The 25,844-nt window shown below is 45.4% G+C and overlaps 1 protein-coding gene across 6 annotated transcripts in view; it reads left to right on the top strand.

Annotated features, from left to right (window-relative positions):
- The window catches only part of PPP4R2 (protein phosphatase 4 regulatory subunit 2), a 192,604-nt gene that overhangs the window by 162,163 nt on the left and 4,597 nt on the right, over positions 1 to 25,844 (top strand). For 5 of the 6 annotated variants that reach the window (XM_029601100.1, XM_029601096.1, XM_029601094.1 and 2 more), the window contains 2 exons: positions 22,461 to 22,604; positions 22,781 to 23,034. In XM_029601100.1, the coding sequence (XP_029456960.1) occupies positions 22,461 to 22,604; positions 22,781 to 23,034 (398 nt within the window). The remainder of the gene's footprint in view (positions 1 to 22,460; positions 22,605 to 22,780; positions 23,035 to 25,844) is intronic. The other variant, XM_029601097.1, reaches the window with a different exon arrangement.

A 25,844-nucleotide genomic window follows, 5' to 3' on the forward strand; every position in this document is an offset into this window, starting at 1 on the left:
CCACCTTAATTAGTCCATCATGTTACTCCCTTTCTTCCCTAGGCCTCACTCCCACTCAGGGGAGTGAGCCCTTCATACGTTGGACTGCAAAAGGGCTTTGGCTTTCTTTCTGGATCGTAATCCAGCCGCAGACAGTCCACCCAGCTCTTTGTATCTTTTGATTTCAGCAGACTGGGAAGGGCGGTGGGTAAGCAGACCCTGTCAAACTGGTTGGCAGATTGCATTGTCTTTTGCTATCAGCAGGCAGGCCTCACGCTCGCTGGCAGAGTAAAGGCTCGCTCTGTGCAGGCCATGGCGGTGTCGGTAGCTAATCAGCATGCAGTTCCCGTTGCCGAGATTTGTCAGGCCGCAACTTGGAGTTCTCTTCACACGTTTGTGGCTCATTACTGTTTGGACAAGGACGGGTGTCAAGACATTTCCTTTGGTCCTGAACCCAACTTTTCCTTCTGTGCTCTGTGGGAACCAGACAATTCCTTTTCGGCCCATGGTGCTGCAGTTGTTATAGTGCCCATTGGCACTTTGGTCGGTCACTGTGGTCCCTATGGTGGCCAGGGACAGTCTGGAGCTTTGTACTCACCCACATGTGAGGACTACCATCCTGCTTGTCCTAGGAGAAAGCGCTGTTGCTTACCTGTAACAGGTGTTCTGCTAGGACAGCAGGATGTTAGTCTTCAGGAATCCTGCCCGCCTCCTCACGGATTTGGGTTTTCCTTTTGGTTTATTTTTTTTTCTCTTGTATTTTTTCATCTATATTACAAGACTGAAGAGGGACCTCACGTGGAGATGCGTGGATAGCAGCATGCTGGTCAAAGCTTCTAGAAACTTTGACAAATGTTTTCTGTGCTGGGCTCCATCGGATGATGTCACCCCACATGTGAGGTCTAACATCCTGCTGTCCTAGGAGAACATCTGTTACAGGTAAGCAACTGTGCTTTCCCCTACATTAATGACTGGCTCATCACTGGCAGCTCGTTCCAGGGGGCTCAGGTGGCCACGCACCTCAGAATAGACACACTGGAAACCTTGGGATTCTTGATCTACTACCCCAAGTCCCACCTTCAGCCAGCCAGACAACTGGACTTCATTGGGGCACACCTGGACCCTGTCCAGAACAAGGCCTGCCTACCTACCTCAGGACAGGGCAGAGACCTTGGCGGCTCTTGCACGTCATATTTCCAGCCACATCCAGGTATCTGCTCACCACTTGCTCCAACTGCTTGGCCATATAGCGGCGACGGTGCATGTCACCCCGTTCGCTCAGCTACACATGCGCCGTGCACAATGGACATTGTGTTCCTAGTTGTGTCGGGCGTCCCAGGACTTACATGCCCCCATTGTGGTCAAAGACAAGCTGCGCCGTTCTCTTTGTTGGTGGACAGTCCTCGAGAATCTGCTACGGGTGTCCCCGTTTGCGGCAGCTTGGCCCCAGGTTTCGCTCACCACCGCTTCTCAGACAGGGTGGGGAGCACACGTGCTGAGGTATCGCATGCAGGGTTTCTGGTCGCCTCAGGAAAGGAGGCTCCAAATCAATCTTCTGGAGCTGAGGGCGGTCCGATATGCCCTATGGGTGTTGCTGGTAAGCAAAGTAATCCTGGTACACACAGGCAGTCAGGTGACCATGTGATACCTGAACAAGCAGGGTGGATCCGGGTCATTCCCTCTTTGCCAAGCGGCAGTCCTGGTTTGGACATAGGCCATCACAAACAGTATAACTCTCCGGGCGGTGTACCTTCCAGGGGTGGAAAACACCCTAGCTGATGCTCTGAGTTGGACATTCAGACCACCAAGTGGTCCCTCAAGCAGGAGGTGGCAAATCACCTCTTCAGCTGCTGGGGGGGGACCCCGGACGTGGACCTGTTTGCCTCTTGGGAGAACAGGAAAGTATGCCACTTTTGCTCCGTCGGCAAGAGGGGCAAAGGGTCATTGGCTGACGCATTCTTGATCCACTTGGGGATGGGCTTGCTGTATGCCTACCTGCCCCCTTCCCCTTATCTCCAAGATACTTTAGAAGTTGCAGCAGGATCAGGGCACAATGATCCTGATCGCTCCCTCATGGACCTGTCAGGTCTGGTACCCAACCTTTCAGGAGCTCACAGTTCTTTTCCCAATCCGACTGGGAACAGCACCATCCCAACCTCTGATCCCTAACCCTCACAGCATGGTTGTTGATTGGCTGTCGGTTGAGGCCCTCGGCCTACCCAACGGCAGTGTCCCGTGTTCTTCTAGAATCTAGGAAACCGTCCACCAGAAAATCCTACGATCTGAAGTGGAAGCGGTTCTCCTCCTGGTGTGAAGGTTGCGGTTTTGACCCCTTCACCTGCTCCCCCTTATCTCTTCTGGATTGCTTACTGTTGCTCTCTGAATCCGGCCTACAGACCACCTCTGTGAGGGGTACACCTGAGTGCCATAGGAGCAAACCATTGGGATGTGGATGGTTCTGCTATCTCTTGCCGTCCACTGGTGGGATGTTTCATGAAGGGTCTCCTTCAACTAAAACCTCTTTCTCGTACCCCGGTGGTTTCCTGGGATCTAAACATGGTACTCACAGCTCATGAAACCCCTGTTTGAGCCGTTATGCTCTCGTGACCTCAAATACCTTTCCTGGAAAGTACTTTTCTTAGTGGCGGTCACATCGGCTCGCAGGATGAGTGAACTGCAGGCATGGGTGTTGTACCCGCCTTACATGAAGTTCTGTCATGACAGGGTGGTACTACATTACACATCCGAGGTTCCTACCCACGGTGGTTTGAGTTCCACCTCATCCAGACCATCATCTTACCGTCTTTTTTTTCCCCAAGGCCTCATGCTCCTAGAGTTGAACGTGCCCTCCAAACCTTAGCCCAGGGCTTCCCAAACCTGTCTTGGGGACCCCACAGCCAGTCGGGTTTTTAGGATATCCACAATGATTATGCATGAGATACATTTGCATATCATGGAGACTCAGTATATGCAAATTTATCTCCTGCATATTCATTGTGGATATCCTGAAAACCTGACTGGCTGTGGGGGCCCCAGGACAGGTTTCAGAAGCCTGCATTAGACTGTAAGAGGGTGCTCGCCTTCTACCTAGAACAGACGGCGGCACTCAACTGTTCATTTCATTCAACAGAAATAGGTTGGGTGTCGCTGTTTCCAAACAGACATCATCCCACTGGTTGGCTGACGGCATCGCCTTCTGCCAAGCGCAGGCAGGGCTGCAGCTTGCTGGCCCTGTTCGGGCTCATACCATCCCAGGCCATGTCTGTTTTGGTAGTGCACCTGTGAGTGGTTCCTATTCATGAAATTTGCAGAGCGGCATACCTTTGCCTCTCATTACTACTTAGACAAGGATGGGCAGCAGGACTCCCGTTTTGGGCAATCCATCCTACAGAACCTTTTTCAGCCATAACACAACTCTCCCACTGTGGTTCCTCTCTTGGATGACAGCCTGCTCCTCTAGTCTCCGCAGCTGCAGTTGTTGTACACGTTTGCACCCGTTTTTGCTGCTCATAGTCAGAGAAGCCTGAAGCTAGTTATTCACCCAGTTGTGAGGACTAACATCCTGCTTGTCCTTGGAGAAAGCAGTTGTTTACCTGTAACAGGTGTTCTCCAAGGACAGCAGGATGTTAGTCCTCACAGAACCCACCCACCTCCCTGTAGAGTTGGGGTCTTTTTAGCGGGATTTTTTGGTTGTTTGCCGACTCACGTGGCTAGCAGCCTGCTGGGCATGCTCAGCGTGCCAGCCAAAGTTTCTAGAAACTTTGACAAAAGTTTTCCTTGCTGGGCTTCATCCATTGATGTCACCCAGTTGTGAGGACTAACATCCTGCTGTCCTTGGAGAGTGGTAAGCAACTTTGCTGTTTCCATTTATTTATTTATTTTGTGGCGCCATGTCCAGATTCCAATGGTGCCTCCAATGTAGATGTATTATGTCTATCACAGATCTCCCATGATAGGTCCTGTACTTGGGGACATTGCATGATGTCCAGGGTTGCCACAAGTGCACAGAGATGACCCGCAAAGGATGCCGGTCCAGCTTGGATTTGATGAAACGTCTGTTCGGGCACCAGAAGACCAATACATTGAAGAACCATGGAGCTGTATCAATGGAAGTGGAGTCATCTTCATTGGAGTGGGCCATTGGTACCCTTGGTGTCAGTGGCCAGCAGGGAATTTGGAGATAAGCGATCGACCAGCTCATCCTGGTTAAGAAGGCCTCTGGTTCTTCCTCTTTGACCAAGGCACTGGGGAAGACCAATACTGAGCATGTAGTGAAGCCCTTCGATGCATGAGCATGATCTAGTGTATGCTGAGAAACACCCCCCCCCCCAAAAAAAAAAAAAAAACAACAAAAAAAAAACCTACCACAAAGTGACCTCGTGATGACTAGAACTCATTCTCAAAAACTCCGGGGGTTTGCACAGTCTACACCGATCCTTCTCTCAGTTCCTAAGAGGATGTAGTCACTCCTCCTGCCGCCTAGTTTGTTGGCATCTGTGATCTCTGAGAAGGAATTGGAGTAAATGTGTGCAGCTGGCTCTGAAAAAGGTGCTACAGGGCCTCAATATTGGGGCATCAGTGGCACAGAGTGCAGCACCATCTGTTCTCAAGCTTATAGATTCCCTGTATTCACTTGTCTGTGCTGTTGTCTCACCAAGGCTCAGAGAGGCAACTGAGGCAGTGCTGGCTGATTCCATGGTTATCCCGGTCTCCTCAGGAGATTAAGATCCCTGAGGGAACAGGTCTTCTGGGTCCAGGCCACACCGTAGTCATCCCACTGGCCAGGGATTGAGCACCTAAAGATCCTTCCAGTTTCAGTCACAGTTGGTCATTATCTTCATATTTCTAGAGTACCAGGACTTGAAAAATGGTTCAGATGATGGAGCATCAGTGGGTGTCTCCTTCGATCTCTTACTGTCCCCACCTGAGAACCTCTCCTTCTCAGGGTTTGTGCAGTTGGTGGAAGCCATCCCCTGTACATTCCAGAGAAAGAAACACTCCAGACCCAAGATGCTGGATATTCTCTAGTACATGGAGTCTTATAAGGAGATTGTGAGAGTCCCAGTGCATGAGATTCTTCATGAGTTGCTGTTGAGGATATTGGAGAACTCCCCTCTCGCTGGCTGCTATAAACAAGAAGATGGACATGGTTTATCTCATCCAAAATGCTCCTGGATTTGACAAGTGTCAGCTGCCACTGGCACTTGCATTTTAGTTGCTGGATAGAGACAGGGCAGAGGCGATCCAGAGAAGGGTGACCAAAATGGTGTGGAGTCTGTTTTGAAAGATTTATAAGGAGAAGCTGAAGGATCTAAATATGTATACCGTGGAGAAGAGGAGATACAAGTATGATACAGACCTTCAGATACCTGAAAGGTTTTAGTGATGCACAAACTTCAAACCTTTTCTGTTGGAAAGCAGTCAGTAGACATGAATCACGAAATGAAACTCCAGAAGGATGACTCAGAACCAACATCAGGAAATATTTCTTCACCGAGAAGGTGGTGGATACCTGGAATACCCTTATGGAAGAGGTGGTGAGGACAAAAACAAATTCAAAATGGTATGGGATAAATCAGGACTGGGACAACTGCCTTAATTCGATTGACCACCTTCTCACTAGCCTCAACCTCGCCCTCAACACAGCCAAAACGGAACTACTCATCTCGCCTGACCACAACAACCTCACCCCCTCGAGCCTCCCGTCACTACAGCCCTTCAAGTGAGAGATCTTGGTGTTGTCCTTGACAACCAGCTGAACCTAAAAAAATGTAACACCACAATAAGACTTATTTAAAGTCCAAGTTCTAAAAAAAAAAAAAAAAAAAAAAGATTGACCCCCCCCTCCTCCTCAATGACTTTCGCACAGTCCTCCAAGCCATTCTCTAAAATCGACCATTGCAACACTCTTCTTCTAGGCCTCCCCACGACCACCATTAAACCCCTCCAAATGCTCCAAAATGCTGAGGACAGAATCCTTACCAATACCCGCCAAAAATAACACATTATGCCCATCCTCAAAGATCTCCACTGGCTCCCAATTCGCTTTAGAATACTCCATTAGAATCTTACTATTATTCACAAGACCCTTCACAACCAGCATACCCATTGGCTAAATGACTCCTTGCACTACTACACATCGAAAATACCCGTCAGATCCGCTTATAAAGGATCCCTGTACATACCCTCACCCAAATTTATTCACCACATTTCCACGAAAGAATGTGCTTTTTCCTTAGCGGGACCTTCACTATGGAACTACGCCAGGAACACTGCACCCAGAACTTAAAAAAAAAAAAAAACAATTAAAAACTTGGCTGTTTAGACAAGCCTTCCCATAATCAAGTCCCTCTGTTCACCGCACCTGCTACTGCTCGTTTCCCCGCCATCCTCCTAATTTTATTCACCACAGTACCTCTATTAGCTTCTCATATTCTTGTAATAACCAATGGTACTTACCATACTTACCACAGCACTATTTTCCCTTCATCACCGATCCTCCCATCCCTTTTCCCCTCTCCCCTGGCCCATTATTTCCTTCTACTCTTTTATTTTTAAGTATACCCCCATTTTTATGTTATGTTGTATGTATAAATTAATACTTCATATTATAATGTTAACAATTATGCCTGATTATCTGTTACCTCTCAGCCACTGTCCTCTCAATTTTGCTATGTCTCCTCCTACAACCAAGTTTTCGTAGCTCCTTGTTCCATATAACTTCTTTCCTTTTCTAAAGTTATAATATCCCAGTTCCATGTAAATTTATTTATTTTTCTAAACCGATGTTGGTGTAAACCTTCACACCGGTGTACATTGCATCACAATAAAATCAGACATAAAATACAATAAGGCATAATAGCATAAAACACTTTATAAGAAAAAAAACTAACTACAATAGCATGTACAGAATTGAATAAACTAGGTTTTACGTATAACTAATACAGTAACCTATTACAGTTTAAAAGAAATGAACAAGCATAAGATAACAAGGGCAAGTTTTAACTGATATCTGAGAAAGCTTCTGCATATAACCAGGTTTTTAAAGCTTTCTTAAATTCCTTCATATTCCTCTGGAGTCTCAGATCAGTCTGTAACGTATTCCAAAGAACTGGGCCTACCAAAGAGCGAGCCCTGTCCCTGACAGAGGTAAGTCTGGCCATAGTAACAGAGGGAATGGTAAGAAAACCCTTTCCAGCTGAACGTAAATTGCGTTGTGGAATATGAATGCGCATAACGGCATTCATCCAATCTACTTGATCGGCGTAGATTGCTTTGTGTAAAAGGCATAGAACCTTATATTTAACTCTGTATTCTACTGGAAGCCAGTGTAGAGCAGCCAGGACAGGAGTAATATGATCCCTTTTGTTTATACCTGAAAGTAGCCTGGCAGCTGAATTCTGCAGGATCTGTAACTGTAAACCGATATGATATGCTATGTGAATGTCTGTATAGAAAAGATTTTAAATAAACACAGTGGATCCCTAAAGGCTAGAAGTATGGAAATGAAGGAAAGAATGCATGGGGGTAACCTGCATGGAGCGGCAGTTACCACCCGTAACCAATTAGCTTTCATGTTTTTGACGCAGTTACAAACATTACATCAGAAAATACTAAGTCAGACCAAGGGTCCATCAAGCCTAGTATCCTGTTTCCAACAGTGGTCAATCCAAGTCACAAGTACCTAGTTAGTATCCAAACATTAAATAGATCTCAGCTTCTAATGCTGGTAACAAGCAGTGGCTATTCCTTATTGGGTAATAGCAGTTTATGGACTTCTCTTGCAGGAACTTATCCAAAACTTTTTTAAAACCCAGCTGCACTAACTGCCTTAATCACATCCTCTAGCAATGAATTCTAGAGGTGGATTGTTGCGTTGAGTGAGAGAATTTTCTCAGATTTGTTTGAAATGTGCTACTTGCTAACTTCATAGAGTGCCCCCTAGTCCTGCTTCTATGGCCAAGTTCAAAAGCAAAGCACATTCAAGCAGCATTGTCTGAATTATCAAGGCTACTAACCCCGAAAAATGTTGCTAGTAGTATTACTACCCTTAACTTAAGACTTTGGGGGTAACCTGCATGGAGCAGCAGTTCCTCCCATAAGAAACTTGCTAGGTAGATTGGATGGACCATTTCTGTTTTTCTGCCATCATTACTAGGTTATACCACCAGTCTGTGATGGTCAAATCTGTTCTCAAGAAGACAAAGCACTCTAGGACCCATTCCTTGATGCACATGGGGAAGCATCCTAGAGCCATGAATACAACTGGGAGGAAAGTTTTTCAGGGTGCCGTGCTTATTGCCCACATAATGACCTACCAGCTCTTCATGAACCAGTATATGTGGGACATTCTGAAGCAGGTGTAGAAGATGGCCGAGCAGTTACCTTGTAAGCAGCAAGAGCTGGAGTGTGAAAAACGTGATTAAATCAACCCACAATGTTTGAGGCGGCAGCAAGTCTCTGCCATTGGGTTAGGGGCACATGGACTCGCCTGGCTGCGCACCTCTGATCTCCCTACAGAGGCACAGGAACAACTTGCTGACATGCCCTGCACTGGAGAGAATTTCTTCAGAGGCCATGTGAAGGACTCAGTAGCACAAAAATGTAATAACTTTGCAACACTCCAACAGTGCTGTACTCCTACTCCAGACCCACCCTTCTCTTCTAGAAAGTATTCAGGATAGAGCCAGAGGAAGTATTACTTCTGCCCAAGGAGGCACTATCCTCCATCATAAGAACATAAGGTATGCCATACTGGGTCAGACCAAAGGTCCATCAAGCCCAGAATCCTGTTTCCAACATTGGCCAATCCAAGTCATAAGTATCTGGCAAGTACCCAAACAAATCTCAAGCTACTATTGCTTATTAATTACCGTAATAGTTCTATGGATTTTTCCTCTAGGAACATATCCAAACCTATTTTAAACCCAGATACACTAACTGCTGTAACGACATCTTCTGGCAATGAATTCCAGAGCTTAACTATGCGCTGAGTGAAAAAGACAGGGTTTTGACTGGACCACGGAGCATAGCCAGAATCCCAGGACAAGTTTTGGCAGACCTCTTGGTTGGGGGCAGGCTGTGGTTCTACTTGAATCGGTGGCCCAGTATAATCTCTTGACAGGTGGATCCTCAACATTGTCTGGAAAAGGTAAAAATTAAACCTATTGGGTGTCCCATCAAATCACCCTCTGAGCCCATCTTGAAGCCACTCAGTGCATCAGGAATTGCTGCTCATGGAGCCCTCCTCCCTCTTAATAGCCAGAGCAATTGAGCCTATTCCAATAGGGCAGACAGGGCAGGGAGTCTACTCTAAGTACTTCCTGATCCAAAGAAAACAGGGGAACTCTGTCCCATCCTGGACCTAAGGGCCTTGAGAAATCTCATCAAAAGATACAAATTCAAGATGATTTCCCTGGGCACCCAGGTCACAGGAAATATCTGATTCATTGTGGGAGACCAGCACCTCCAGTACCACATTCTGCCATTTAGACACTCATCCGCTCTGTGTGTCTTTACAAAGTACTTGGCCGTGGTGGCAGGACACCTGTGCTGGCTTGGGGGAACATGTGTTTCACTATCTGGGTAATTGGTCAAGAGCACATCTCGGGCAGGTGCTGAGTCCATGCATGTAACTATCCAGGTGCTGGAGTTACTAGGGTTCGTCATCAACTACCTTAAGACTCACCTCAGCCCGTCACCTCAATTGGAGTTTAGCAGAGCTCTGCTAGACATGACTCAGGCCAAAGCCTTCCTCCTGCAGCAACGGGCCAACACCCTGATGGCCATACTGGAGGAGGTTTGAGAGTCACAGACATCAGCTTGGCACATGTTGAGATTGCTGGGCCACATAGCCTCAACTGTTCATGTTACTCCTATGGCACATCTGTACATGAGAAGACCCCAGTGGACCTTGAGGTCACAATGGCTACAGGCTACTCAGGACTTTTGGGACTGCATCCTGGTCACTCAAACACTCAGGGACACTCTGTCCTGGTGGTGGAAAAATTCTAATCTGGTTTGGAGAGTATTCCTTCCAAAGTCCTCAGATTCAAATCATTCTGACTACAGATGTGTCCAACTTTGGTTGGGGGCCTCATTTAGATGGGCTTTGCACCCAGGGCTCTTGGTCAACCTGGAAACATCAGCACCAGTAAAATTTCCCGGAACTCTGGGCAATTCGGTACACTCCATGAGCTTTCAGAGATCAGCTGTACAACAAAGTTGTCCTGGTTGAGACAGACAATGGAGTGGCGATGTATTCTATCAACAAGCAGAGAGATAGGGGTTGGTTGGTTGGTTTGATAAGAACAAGCTGGGGATTGCTATTCCAAACACATGAACTCTAGTTGGCTAGCAAATTGCATCTTCTGTTTCCAGGTGGGCTTGACTCTTGTGCAGTGTATCAAGACACTCTGTCTAGGCCATGGCAATATCTGTGGCTCACTTGAGATCAGTCCTCAAAGATGTGCAAGGCTGTAATGTGGTGTTATCCCAGGACAAGCAGGATGCTAGTCCTCACATATGGGTGACGTTACTGACGGAGCCTTATCACTGAAAACTTTCTGTAAAAGTTTCTAGAAACTTTTGACTGGCATCCTGAGCCCACTGAGCATGCCCAGCATGCCATGATCCCTCGAGCCACAGGGGTCTCACGTCAGTCTTCTTTTTTCCACGAAGCTGTTAGCCTCGCGGTTATAGGAGTCCTTTGTGGTGAATTTTCACTACATAAAGTTTTTAAAAACTCGGAAAAACTTTAAAGCGCCATAGGGTCTCCCTTTTTTCCACCGTCCGAAAGTCTTTACATTTTTCCGGTCAGTTCTGTTACGGCTAAACCGAGTCAGGTCGACGGCTGTCCGGCCTTCACTATGGCTACGGGTTTTAAGAAGTGCCCGAATTGTTCCCACACCTCGAGTGTGTACTTTGTCTCAGTGAGGGACATGACGTTTCGACGTGCCCAAGATGCATCAAGATGACGCCGAAAGGCAGAAGACTGCGCATGGAGAAAATGGAACATTTATTCCATCTTCAACTAATGCCATCGACCTCAACTTCCACACAGTTGTCTTTGGCTGGAGCGATTAGGAAAGTTGTCCTCAAAACAAAACGTAGACCAGATGAAGCAGGTGATCGGCCTTCACAGACCCCTTCAAGATCATCGATAAAGTCTACATCTATCATCGAAAAAGGCGTCTAACATCAACAGAAACAGTCATTGACACCGGATGCCTCACGATCCTGAATTGGATCCGATAACTGGAGTTCTATCAACAAGTCTTGAATCAACTCCAAAGAAGCCTCTGCGAGAGGACTCTCCATGTCCACCGAGGCCTTCGACTCCTAGGCGATCCCCACCGATATCGGTGCCGGGAACCGTACCTCTACAGGGCCCTGAGGAGGTACCGGTATTGCCTTCACTGCCTTTCCCCGTAGCTGCTCTGGTTTCACCAGCTATGAGGGCGGAACTGGATAGTTACATCCACCAGGCAGTTCGAGACGCACTCCGTGACATGCCTCCGATGCCAGCACCGATCACAGTTCTGCCATCGATGCCAGCTCCATCGCCTGCACCAGTTCCACTCCTGTCACCGGTGCCCATTCCGATGGCATCGCAGAGTCCATAGCCGGTTCCAGTTCAACCAACACCGATGCCAGATATGTCCTTTTTCGTGCCAATTTTAGCGAAATTGGACACTCATCGGTGCCATCATGGTACAAGCACCCGATGTCCTGGCGCCAAGACTGATGGAAGAAGAAATAGTGAAGGAAGTACCGATACCTGAACCTATGCCAGGTCCATCGTGAATCTCACATCCACGGCCATCGTTTTCTCCACTATCTCCATCGAAACCACTGGAGAAACCATCTATGCCATCTCTTCCTATTCCATCGAGTCCTCATCCACGTTCATCGGATACTTGGGAGGATCCATATACTGACTCTTCCTCTGAGGAAGTCCTCTCAGAACCTTCTCCTCCAGAGGAAAGAGAGAAATCCCCTCCAGAGGACCTTTCTTTATCAAATTTCATCAGACATGGCTGATACCATCCCTTTTCAGCTGGAATCTGAAGAAGATACTAGACAGAAGACTTTGGAGGTGTTACAATTCGTGGACCCACCTAAAGAAGTCCTGGCGATACCAGTTCACGAAGTCCTAGTAGACTTACAACACAGGCTATGGGAGCATCCCTGCACCATACCACCTGTGAATAAACAAACTGATGCTACATAACTAGTCCAGCATATCCCAGGCTTCCAAAAAACTCAACTTCCCCGTCAATCGGTAGTAGTAGAATCAGCTCAGAAGAGGTCAAAAAGAATTAAACCTCTACTTCAAAAAGGAGATTGGCTCTGTTCTCTGGATCTTCAAGACGCTTATTCTCACATTCCAATATTCCCTCCTCATCGCAAGTATCTGTGATTCCTAGTAGGAAGTCAACATTTCCAATACAAGGTGCTACCATTTGGTCTTGCCTCAGCACCTCGAGTGTTCACAAATTGCCTGGCAGTGGCAGCTGCCCACTTGCACAAGGAAGGCATGCACGTTTTTCCTTTCCTGGACGATTGGCTCATCAGAAGCCAAACAAGACAAGGAGCTCTCAACTCTCTCAAGCTCACAATAACTCTACTCTATTTGTTGGGATTCCTCATCAACTACCAGAAATCCCACTTCACGCCATCTCTCCTGTTACAATTCATCGGAGCAGAATTAAACACCATAACGTCAAAAGCTTTCCTTCCAAAAGACCATGCACAGACACTCCACTCGTTAGCAGGCGCTCTCTGCGCACATATGCAAGTAACAGCTCATCAATGTGTCACTCTTTTGGGTCACATGGCCTCCACAGTTCACGTCACTCCTATGGCCAGATTAGCCATGAGAGTTACTCAATGGACACTCAGAACCAACCACTGTCTTATCCAGTTCAAGTAACTCAGCAACTACGGTCCTCGCTCCTATGGTGGACAAACATGGACAACTTGCTCACAGGCCTACCTTTCCAACAACCGATTCCGCAAGTGATGTTAACTACAGATGCATCCACCTTCGGGTGGGGAGCAGACATTGGACATCTGCAGACTCAAGGTACTTGGACAAAACTCGAAGCTACATTCCAGATAAATTTCCTAGAGCTTCGAGCTATACGTTATGTGCTGCATGCGTTCAAGGACTGCCTTTCCCACAAAACTGTTCTGATACAGACAACACAGTAGCCATGTGGTACATAAACAAACAGGGAGGTACGGGCTCGTATCTCCTTTGTCAGGAAGCCGCACAGATTTGGAACTGGGCCCTAGTGCACTCAATGTTTCTTCGGGCCACTTATCTGGCAGGTATTCACAACGTAGTGGCGGATCGCCTCAGTCGTCAATTCCAACCTCACAAATGTTCTCTGGATCCAGTAGTAGCGACCAATATCTTTCAACATTGGGGTCAACCAACAGTAGATCTCTTTGCATCACAACTGAATTACAAAGTGGACAACTTTTGCTCCCTACACAAGCAGAGAAACCGCTTACCGAGAGACGCCTTTGCTCGCCATTGGAATTCAGGCCTTCTATACGCGTATCCCCCGATAACGCTAATAACCAAAACTCTAGTGAAGCTACAAAAGGACAAAGGATCCATGATACTCATAGCCCCATATTGGCCTCGACAAGTATGGTTTCCAATACTCCTCGATCAGAGACCCAATTCGCCTGGGCACAGCACCCACTGTCATAACTCAGGATCAGGGCAGGTTGTGTCATCCCAACCTTCAATCCCTATCCCTCACAGCATGGATGTTGAAAGCTTGATTCTGCAACCTCTCAATCTTTCAACTAATGTCTCTCAAGTGCTTGTAGCTTCACGTAAACCCTACACACAAAAGAACTATCGTGCTAAATGGAAAAGGTTTACCACGTGGTGCACACAAAACAGTATTGACCCTTTTTCCTGCACTACGTCATCTTTATTAGACTATCTATGGCATCTCTCAGACTCTGGTCTCCAGACCTCATCTGTAAGAGTACATTTAAGTGCAATCTCAGCTTATCACAATACCATCGGAGATGCACCGATATCAGTGCAACACCTGATATCGGTGCACAGAATGGGACCTGATATCAGTGCACAGAATGGGACCTTAATGTAGTCTTAACGAGGCTCATGCGTTCTTCTTTTGAACCCATGGATTCCTGTGATGTTAAATTTCTCACTTGGAAGACTATCTTCTTAATAGCCATCACATCTGCAAGACGGGTTAGCGAGTTACAAGCACTTGTTATGTACTCCCCCTACCCCAAATTCCGGGTGGTACTCTGGACACACCCAAAATTTCTCCCTAAGGTAGTTACGGAATTCCACTTGAATCAATCCATCATCTTGCTTACTTTCTTCCCAAAACCGCACTCACCAAGGAGAGAGGGCTTTACACATCTTGGACTGTAAGCGTGCGCTTACGTACTACTTAAATCGCACTACAGCCCATAGGAAATCCACCCAGCTGTTTGTGTCTTTTGATAAAAACAAACCTGGAAAAGCGGTGGGCAAGCAAACTCTATCTTTGGCTTGCAGATTGTATACAATTTTGTTTTGAAAAAGCAGGCCTTCCTCTCCGGGGCGAGCAAAGGCACACTCAGTAAGAGTAATGTCAACCTCAGTAGCACACTATCATTCAGTACCAATAACTGACATATGTAAAGCCGCAACATGGAGTTCTCGTCACACCTTTGCGGCTCACTACTGTCTCGACAAGGAAGGACGACAAGATTCAGCCTATGGACAATCTGTCTTAAAGAACTTGTTTCCAGCATGATCCAACTCCTTCCACATCCAACCTTTCGTGATTTCAGGCTGCCTCATTTTTCCCAACAGTACACCAGTTGTTGTGCCGCCTGCACAAGTTGTACACTGTTTGTCCAATACAAAGATGACTCAGCCTGTAGCTTGCTAATCACCCATATGTGAGGACTAGCATCCTGCTTGTCCTGGGATATAAAGCAAAATTGCTTACCTTGTAATAGGTGTTATCACAGGTCAGCAGGATGTAGTCCTCATGAAACCCATCTGCCACCCTGCAGAGTTGGGTCCGATACGTTTTATTTTATTTTTGGCTAACGCTCATTGCTACAAACGAGACTGAAGGGAGACCCCTTTGGCTCGAGGGATCATGGCATGCTGGGCATGCTCAGTGGGCTCAGGATGCCAGTCAAAAGTTTCTAAAAACTTTGACAGAACGTTTTCCGTGATAGGGCTCAGTCAGTGACGTCACCCATATGTGAGGACTACATCCTGCTGTCCTGGGATAACACCTACTACAAGGTAAGCAATTTTGCTTTATCCCAGGACAAGCAGGATGCTAGTCCTCACATATGGGTGACGTCAGTAATGGAGCCCTAGTGCGGGAAAAACTTCTGTCAAAGTTTCCAGAAACTTTTGACTGGCCCTGTGAGGCAACTGAGCATGCCCAGCATGCCATGATATTCTCTGCCACAGGGGTCTCACTCTAGTCTTTGTTTTTCCGTGCTGCTGTCAGCATCACGGTCACCGGAGCCCTCTGAGATTACTCTTGTTTTTGACTAAAAAAAGTCATTTTTTCATAATCTCTCCCTCACGGGATCTCACTCGTTTTCATTCTTCACCAGCTGGTGAAGTAATCTAGCCTTTAATTTTATTTATAACGCTTTTTCGAATTTCCTCAGTCATCGGCCGGTGACACCATGGCGTCGGGATTCAAAAAATGCCCGACTTGTAATCGCACAATGTCGGTTACAGATCTGCATCTAGAATGCATACGCTGCTTGGGTGAACACATCTCCGCTTGCCAGCAATGCCAAGAGATGACACCCAAAGGACGGAAATTGCGTCAAAGATGCAACAACTTTTCCATCTACAGTTGATTCCTTCACCATCGACTTCATCGAAGACATCACCGGTAGGAGCTCCCAAAAAATTTTACTAAAAAAACGCCGACCGGATGGTTCGGGAGACAGATCCTCGCCTACACCATCGACGGCATAGATACGTTCGGCTACGGAGGTAAGGCCTAGACATAAACACCATCATCGGCATGCCTCGGCATCACCGTCCGTATCTTCCCACAAGGAACCGAGCGAAAAACGGCCTAAACGCAAAGACACCTCGGTGCCTACTAGGCCTACTGTAGTAGAATCGGTTACACCACAGGTTGTGTTGTCTCCGCCTCCACCGGTGCAGATTACTTCCCCGATATCGTAAGACTTGTCATCATTTATCAAGAAAGCGGTTTTTCAGGCCATAAAAGAACACCTACCAGTGACTACACCGATGCCGGCGACATCGCCAATGCCGGTGACGTCTCCCTTACCTACAACGTCACCGATGCCGGCACAACCAGTGCCGATGACCGATGTACTGCTGGCCACCTCCCGATGCCGGGCACCTTCCTGAAGCCAGGGCTCTTCCCGATGCCACAAGAATCATTGATGCAGCGAACATCAAGCATTTCTTCGATATCGATGTTGATGCCTCCTCTCTCCTCGGAGATTACATCGATGCTAACTACAGCCTCGATTCAAGTGTCGATGCCTATTGCTACTACTGCTCCATCATATGGAAGGACTGGAATATCGACGATACCATCTATTCAAACATCAAAATCCTCGATACCATCGGTGCCACGCACAACACAGACGATGCCACTTCCTTCTGGAGCCCCAGTATCATCTGAAGCAGCACTGTATTCAGTAATACAAAAGAGATAACAGGATTTACTGGATTCTTTGCCTTCAAATCCACAGGAAGAGGACTCTCCTCCTCAAGAACCCATACCAGGACCCTCTGGATTGGTTCCTCCACAAACAACTGGGAAGACACTAAAGACACTCCAGACTATGACAAATGGAGTGATACTCAATCAGACACTTCTGAAACCTTCATGTCTGACCCTTCCCCACCACACCCTAGGAAACAATCCCTGCCAGAGGATCTTACCTTTTCTGCTTTTGTACAAGACATGGCTGACTCTTTCCCTTTTAAGTTAGTCAGAACAAGATCTCCGTCATCAAACACTTGAGGTGTTGCAATTTGTCGACCCTCCTAAACAAATCATGGCAATACCTATACATGATGTCCTCCTACAACGTCAACCCAGACTGTGGGAACATCCTTGTTCTGTTCCCTCAATCAACAAAAGGATGGACTCAACATACTTAGTTCAAGCCACACCTGACTATCAAAAATCACAACTACCACATAATTCAGTAGTTGTAGAATCTGCACAGAAAAAGGCAAAGAGGACAAGAGTTCCCTCTTCCAATCCTCCTGGGAAGGACAACAGATTTCTAGATTCTCTAGGCTGCAAGGTGTTCCCAGGGTGCAATGCTAAATTCAAGGATAGCAGCCTATCAATTATACATCACCCAATACCAGAGAAACCTCTGGAAGCAAATGGAGGACTTTATCCCATCTCTTCCACAAGAATATAGAGAATCTGCACAAAACCTCATAAACAAAGCTTTTGACGTTGGTAAACACGAGGTAAGAGCTGCATACGATTCTTTCGAAACATCATCAAGAGTTGCAGCTTCGGGTATTAGTGCCAGGAGGTGGGCCTGGCTTAAGGCCTCAGACCTTAGGCCAGAGGTCCAAGATAAATTGGTTGACCTCCCCTGTACAGGGGACAGTTTATTTGGTACAAAAGTACAAGAAGCGGTCTCCCAATTAAAGGAATATGAGACCTTACGACAGCTATCCTCCCTCCCTCAGGATCCCACTACACATACTACCCGAAGAACTCAAAGGAGGGACATGAGAAGACCTTATTATCGTCAAACGATTTTATCCTCCCGCAACTAGGCCTAGGCAATCCAGAACTCAACACAGATCACAGCCTCGTCAGCAGAGAGCACCTAGACACCAGCCTGCTACACAATCAGGTCCTGCTGTGGGCTTTTGAAGCTATATCCAAGGAACTCAGCCTTTCCATAAATCCTCAACCAGAACTCCCAGTAGGAGGCAGATTATCCAAATTTTACAACAATTGGATATCAATAATAATAGATCAATGGGTTCTGTCCATAATATCTCGAGGATACCAACTCAATTTCCTCTCAATTCCCACAAAATTTCCGCCAACTCAGATTCATCTCAACAAACATCACATGCCTCAACTACAAATAGAATTATCCACCCTTCTGAAATCCAGGGCTGTAGAACCGGTGCACCGGTCTCAGCAGGGCAGAGGATTCTACTCCCATTATTTCCTCATTCCAAAGAAAACAGGAGGCCTACGTCCCATCCTAGACCTCAGAAATCTCAACAAATTTCTCAAGAAAGAAAAGTTCAGGATGGTTTCTCTAGGCATCATGCTTCCACTTCTTCAAAAAGGGGATTGGCTTTGTTCTCTGGATCTCCAAGACGCTTACGCTGACATTCCAATATTCCCTCCTCATCGCAAATATCTGCATTTCATGGTAGGTCACCAACATTTCCAATACAGAGTTCTGCCATTCGGACTAGCCTCTGCTCCCAGAGTATTCACAAAATATATGGCAGTAATAGCAGCACACTTGCACAAACAAGGTGTTCATGTCTTCCCATATCTCGACGACTGGCTCATCAGAAGTCAATCTCTACAAGGAGCTCTCACTTCTCTCAATCACACAATTACTATACTCCATTCCATGGGTTTTCTTCTCAATTATCAGAAGTCCCATCTCACACCGTCGCATGTGCTGCAATTCATAGGGGCAGAGCTGAACACCATCCTGGCAAAGGCCTTTCTACCCGAGGATCGAGCAGAAACACTTTCCCTATTGGCAAACTCGATTCATTCAAACAAACAAGCAACAGCTCATCAGTTTCTAACCTTACTAGGCCACATGGCCTCCACAGTTCATGTCACTCCTATGGCAAGGTTAGCCATGAGGGTAACTCAATGGACTTTAAGATCACAATGGATCCAAGCCATCCAACCACTGCATTCTTCAATTCAAGTAACCCACCAACTACGTTCATCTCTACTTTGGTGGACGAACAAGGACAATTTGCGCAAGGGCCTACCCTTCCAGCAACCAGTCCCACAAATAACGTTAACTACAGATGCATCCACCTTGGGTTGGGGAGCTCACAAAGACACTCTCCAGACTCAGGGGACTTTGAAAAACTCGAAGCAACATTTCAAATCAATTTCCTGGAGCTTCGAGCTATGCGCTACATGCGTTCAAGGACTGCCTATCACACAAGACTGTTCTCATCCAAACGGACAACACAGTAGCCATGTGGTACATCAACAAGCAAGGAGGTACGGGATCGTATCTCCTTTGTCAAGAAGCTGCACAGATCTGGGGCTGGGCCCTCGACCACTCAGTGTTTCTCCGGGCAACTTACCTGGCAGGCATTCACAACATACTGGCAGATCGCCTCCGTCGTCAATTCCAACCACACGAATGGTCCCTGGATCCCTCAGTAGTAACCAGGATATTTCAACGTTGGGGACAACCAACAATAGACCTCTTTGCATCACATCTGAATCACAAAGTGGACAATTTCTGTTCTCTACACAAACAGAAGAACCAGCCAGCCAAGGACGCATTTGCTCACCCTTGGAACTCAGGCCTACTATACGCATATCCTCCGATACCGCCCATAACCAGAACTCTAGTGAAGCTACAACAGGACAAGGGGTCCATGATACTCATAGCCCCGTATTGGCCTCAATAAGTATGGTTTCCCACACTTCTAGACCTTTCAGTCAGGGATCCCATTCGCCTGGGAGTAGCTCCCACTCTCATAACTCAGAATCACGGTCGGTTGTGCCATCCCAACCTCCAATCCCTAGCCCTGACAGCATGGATGTTGAGAGCTTGATCTTGCAACCACTCAATCTTTCAACCCATATCTCTCAAGTGCTTATAGCTTCACGTAAGCCGTCCACACGAAAGAACTACTCTTCCAAATGGAAAAGATTCACTTTGTGGTGCACACAAAAAGGATATTGATCCTTTCACCTGCCCCACCACTTCTCTGCTAAACTACTTATACCATCTTTCAGAATCTGGTCTCCAGACTTCATCTGTAAAGATACATTTAAGTGCAATTTCTGCTTACCCTAGCAAGATAGCAGATGCACCGATCTCCACACAACCTCTTACCAGCAGGTTTTTGAGAGGCTTAACTCAACTCAAACCACCAATTCGGCACCCAGTCACGGAATGGGATCTGAATTTGGTATTGACAAGGCTCATGCGTTCTCCTTTTGAATCCATTGATTCCTGTGATCTTAAATTTCTCACATGGAAGACTATCTTCCTCATAGCCATTACATCGGCTAGAAGGGTTAGTGAGTTACAAGCACTTGTCACATACTCACCTTACACAAAGTTCCTACATGACAGAGTGGTTCTCTGAACACATCCCAAATTCCTCCCCAAGGTAGTTATGGAATTCCACTTGAATCAATCCATAGTTTTATCCACATTCTTCCCAAGGCCTCATTCTCACCAAGGAGAAACAGCCTTACATACCTTGGACTGTAAGCGTGCACTGTCTCTTTTTATTTAAACCGCACTGCAGTCCACAGGAAATCCAATCAACTCTTTGTTTCCTATGATCCAAACAAACCGGGTAAAGCAGTGGGAAAACATACTCTATCCAACTGGTTAGCAGATTGCATACAGTTTTGCTATGAAAAAGCAGGCCTTCCTCTCCAAGGGCGAGTAAAAGCACATTCAGTAAGGGCAATGTCAACCACAATAGCACACTATCGCTCAGTACCAATTCTGGACATATGTAAAGCAGCAACATGGAGTTCTCTTCACACCTTTGCAGCTCATTACTGTTTGGACAAAGAAGGACGACAAGAGTCAGCCTATGGACAATCTGTCTTAAAGAACTTATTTCCAGTGTAAACCCAACTCCTTCTACAACCAACCTGCTGTACTCTTCGGCTGCCTCATTTCCAACAACAACACTTCACGGTTGCCTCCATCTAAAATGACTCAGCCTCTAGCTTGCTAATCAACCATATGTGAGGACTAGCATCCTGCTTGTCCTGGGATGAAGCAAAATTGCTTACCTTGTAATAGGTGTTATCCCAGGACAGCAGGATGTAGTCCTCACAAAACCCACCCGCCACCCCGCGGAGTCGGGTAATGTTACCTTTATTATTTTATTTTTTGCTGAAGCTTATTGCTACATACGAGACTAGAGTGAGACTCCTGTGGCAGAGAATATCATGGCATGCTGGGCATGCTCAGTGGCCTCACAGGGCCAGTCAAAAGTTTCTGGAAACTTTGACAGAAGTTTTTCCCACACTAGGGCTCCGTTACTGACGTCACCCATATGTGAGGACTACATCCTGCTGTCCTGGGATAACACCTATTACAAGGTAAGCAATTTTGCTTTCTCTCCACTCATTCACATTGCTTCACTGTTTGTAAAGGGATGGCTGATGTTTCAGCAGGTTAGGCTAGTCTGTCCTCTGGAACTTATTTGAGGTGTAGAACCCAACTCTGTTCCTGCCTAGGGCCAGTTTGTTTTTATTCCAGGCTGCCCGCCCCCTTAAGGGCATATACATATAAAAAAGGCCTGATGCCAACAAATATATTGTTGAGGCTGTGCCCATTGGCACGTTTTTTGTTCCCTTTTTTGTTGCGGGCTGCCTGTAGCTAGGCATTCACCCATTTGTGAGGACTGCATCCTGCTTGTTCTCTTGAGAAAGCATTGCTTACTTGTAACAGGAGTTCTCAGAGGATAGCAGGATGTCAGTCTTTGAGACCCACCCACCTCCCCATGGAGTTATACTTCATGGATTTTCTGTAGCTAAACTATCTGACTTGAAGGGACCTGCATGGACATAGTCAGTGAGGCTCAATCAAAGTTCTAGAAATTTTGACACACATTTTCTATGCCATGCTCTATCGAATGTCATCCATTTGTGAGGACTGACATTCTGCTGTCCTCAGAGAACCTGTTACAGGTAAGCAACATTACTGTGTGTAAGTGGCAGCAGTGCAATTAGCATGGTCTGTTTCCAATTAGTGAAAAGAGCATGCTGAAATTGCTAACAGATTCTTGGCAGCAGCATAGATCCCTCCCTAATATAAGGTACTGCATCATCTGCCTTCGTCTCGGACTTCCTTTTCAATCTAGGTGGTACTTTCATCTTGAATTCTGAGTCTGTCATCCTTTGAGAGAATGTATTGAATCTACTAATTGACTTTGATAAGGAGGAGAAATGTCCCTTTGTACAATGTACTTGCATGTAAATTTTTCATATGCAGTACAGTTCAGAAATAATTTTAGGTACTTGTAAGTTAAGTACTTTCTGGATTCAGGTGATACTACTTTGCCAAGGAATAGTTTTATTAGTGTATTAGAATTTATGCAAACTGTGATCCTTTTAATTAAACCAATGTAAAAATTCTTCATTTTGAATGGTCTTTCAAGAGTACATCAGTTTCATCTTTAGGTGTATCAGTTTGAGTAAAGAAAAGTGACATTTTTAAATTTCTAGGTCCAATATAAATGGTCCAGGAACCCCAAGGCCTTTGAGTCGACCGAAGCTTTCTCTTTCAAGCCCTCTGACGACAAATGGTTTACCTGACAACACAGAAAGCAAAGTATTGAACTTACAGCAAGCAGAGGAAAAAACACACAGGTGGTTACTTTTGTTTGTGCTTTTATTCCTGCTCTGTTCTGCGGTTTATATCCCTAGAAAATGAAAACAATTGAAATTGGCATGAGACCTGCTTTGATGTGTCTGGTATTTCATCCTATAACTAAGTTAGAGATGACATTTGCTAATTTTTAATAACTTTGTTTTTATTTAATTAGCGAATTGCCAGCATCTGAAACAGAAGGTTCTCATGGAAGTACTGTTAAAAACAAGCATACAGAGGAAGACCCTGTAGAGGCAGAAGAACATGAAGTGAAAAGACTTAAATTTGATGATGATGACGACGAAGACAGGGAATCGGATAGCCCACCTCCATCTAGTGACATTTCTTCAGATATGACAGAAGACCCTCATGACAAAGAGAGTGAAACTAGCTGTGTCAGACAGCACTGCACGAGTGCCACCACTGAAGGTATTTTAGAGAAGTATAGGGATATTCAGTAAACTGTCTATACAAGCTGATCAGTTTTCTGACTATGGGAGAGGATGCTGTGATAGATGGTGGCCACTTTTAGTTTTGACTAAAAGTACATTAACAAAGCAATAGCAGTTGAATAATTCTGATAAATTACTGTAGCAGTAGCATGCAGTTCTACATATATTTCTTTAACATATTTGGACATTCAGAAATAGAAATTAAATGCAGTATTATCAACTGCACACATGGGTAGATTTTAAAAGGGCTGCACTCGGACCCATAAACGTGTGTATCTCGCCATTTTATAACCTACTCATGTAGAGGTATTCATTATAAAATTGACATTAAAGAATTTTTTACTTTAAGTGATGAAAAGGAATTGGGATAGGGAGGCAGTGTCCTTGCGTGGATTACAAACTGGTTAAAAGACAGGAAACAGTAGGATTAAATGGTCAGTTTTCTCAGTGGAAAAGGGAAACGGTGGAGTGCCTCAGGGATCTGTATTTGGACAGGTGCTTTTCAGCATATTTTTTTTTTTTTATATTTATATTTTATTGAATTTAAACAATTTATAATCAAGAAAACACTTCTTGTTTGAAACCATAATACAAATTAGGCAACAATATACAGCAATTTGAAATATTGCAATAAACATATTTGTATCCTTACTAAAGTCCACAATCAGAGATCCAAGTTTTATACTTCAAGAATTTTTCTTGCATATGCAATTATCAAGGAAATTAAGAAGTTAAGCACTGTTGATATATATCATCACTAACAAACCTTTTATGTCTTACTTTTCACTAATCATTAGGGGAGGAACTCCCGGGTATAGAATTTTTCCCTACAAGAAAAGCTGTGAGCTGGTTTGGCTGATAAAAAAACATACGATAATGAATTCATTACAACTTTTTGTGTTTAAGTTATTGCCCTTCTCGGGCCTTTTATTCTACTTACTTCCAAGCTGTAAAGCCTCCAAGTTTATAGTCCTTGTTTAATGTAACTTTACTGCTCTCCTTCTGATTATAATGTACTGTTCCATTTTTGTTACAAGTTCTCTATCCCCCCGTTCGATGTAAACCGATCTGATATGGTATTTAACCATGAAGTTCGGTATAGAAAATGCTAAATAAATACGATAGAACTTGATACTTAATTAGACACTTACAGGGGAATTTTAATAGAAACATCGCCCCAATTTCCAAAACTCGCGGTCTTAAAACTAAGAATTGTTTTCTTCTTTTTTGGGTAATTTGAGCGATCAGGAAATATATTTACCTTACAGCCCAGAAACGTCTCAGATCTATGTCTAAAAAACATTTTTAATGACCATTCTTTATCTGCTTCCAGCAGAAAAGAAACCACCAAAGTGGCTGGTACAATTTGATCTTTCTGAGATGTTTCTAAGAATTCTGTTAAGTTTAATTGCAATGGATCTTCAGGAGGTATATCTTTAATTTGTTGCCCTTCAACTTCTTTACTAATTTTACTTGTTGGTATGTAAAATATTCTGGATGTTACTGGTAAAGCTTGTTCTGATACCTTCAAAATCTCTAGCATATATTTTTTCCACATCTCTTTAGGAGATATCAATGGGCTTTTTGGAAAATTAATAAATCGTAAATTTCTTCCTCTCAGAGTATTTTCTATATTCTCTAACCTAGTAGTCAGAATATGATTTTCTTTCATTATTGTACTTTGTACAGCTTTATTACTCTCTAATTCAACTTTTATTTTAATAATATTCTCTTTATCCAGATTTATTACTTTTTCCACTTCCATAAGTCTTGTATCCATTTTCTCCACATAAGTATATACTGGCGACATCTGATTATAAATATTATCATTTAAGGATTGAGTTGCTTCCCATATAGAGTCCAGAGAAATATTTGTAGGTTTAGTCAAGTCAGCTCTTTTCAATTGTGGAAAGACATATTTTAACTCAGGGTTCCCCCCTACATTAGCTTTTCTGACTTCTCCTTCAGTTTCCAATGATGGTGTCAAGAAGATAGGCAAATCCAAAGATGTTTTACCTCCCTGTTCAGGTAACTTCTGGTCATCACTGACCATGACCGGCTCAGGGGTATGAATTTGTAACTTCTTCTCTGCTGGATACCTGGGGGTGTTCGTTCTATCGGGGATAGAGTGGTACACAGTTCAGGAGAGGGGCCAGGTAAAACTTTCTCCTTACCCTCACTCAGCGAACATTCACCCGAGAACAGTGCTCCCCGGTATACATGAGCGTCCATCGGGCCTAGCGCAGTTGTAACCAGTCCCGGTTGGGCCTCCTTCTCTTTGGCCCTCCGTTTTCTCACTGAATGTGGCATTGTATATAATTAAAGTAATGCTAAGCCTCAGGGTTTACTCACGTATATCCAGGACTTCACTTAATCTTGGATCTCTTCAAGGAGGAGGTTCGTTCGGGGAGAGAGAATTCCCAAGTTTATAATCCAAGAAAAAGTTTTCAAAGCCAAAATTTTTTCAAAGCCGCGTGCGCCCGGCTTAGGCAGCGCACCGGTGTCGACTGCGCGCCGCAGGGAGGGGTTGGTTTTGAGGCTTCTCGGCCGGCCCCTCTGGATGACGTAGCAGGCAATAATTCAATTCAGCTGTTCCGTGCACACCGTCGGGGGCTAAACTCCAGCTTCCCCCGGAACGGCAGATGACAAGTCCGGCAGCCAAGGTACCTCTCTCTCCCTTCTCCACCTCAGGGAGAGTGTACCTGAGAGGCCGGTTTTGAGGCTTCTCGGCCGGCCCCTCTGGATGACGTAGCAGGCAATAATTCAATTCAGCTGTTCCGTGCACAC

The sequence above is a fragment of the Rhinatrema bivittatum genome, chromosome 4 (assembly GCF_901001135.1).
Source record: "Rhinatrema bivittatum chromosome 4, aRhiBiv1.1, whole genome shotgun sequence".
Lineage (NCBI taxonomy): Eukaryota > Metazoa > Chordata > Amphibia > Gymnophiona > Rhinatrematidae > Rhinatrema > Rhinatrema bivittatum.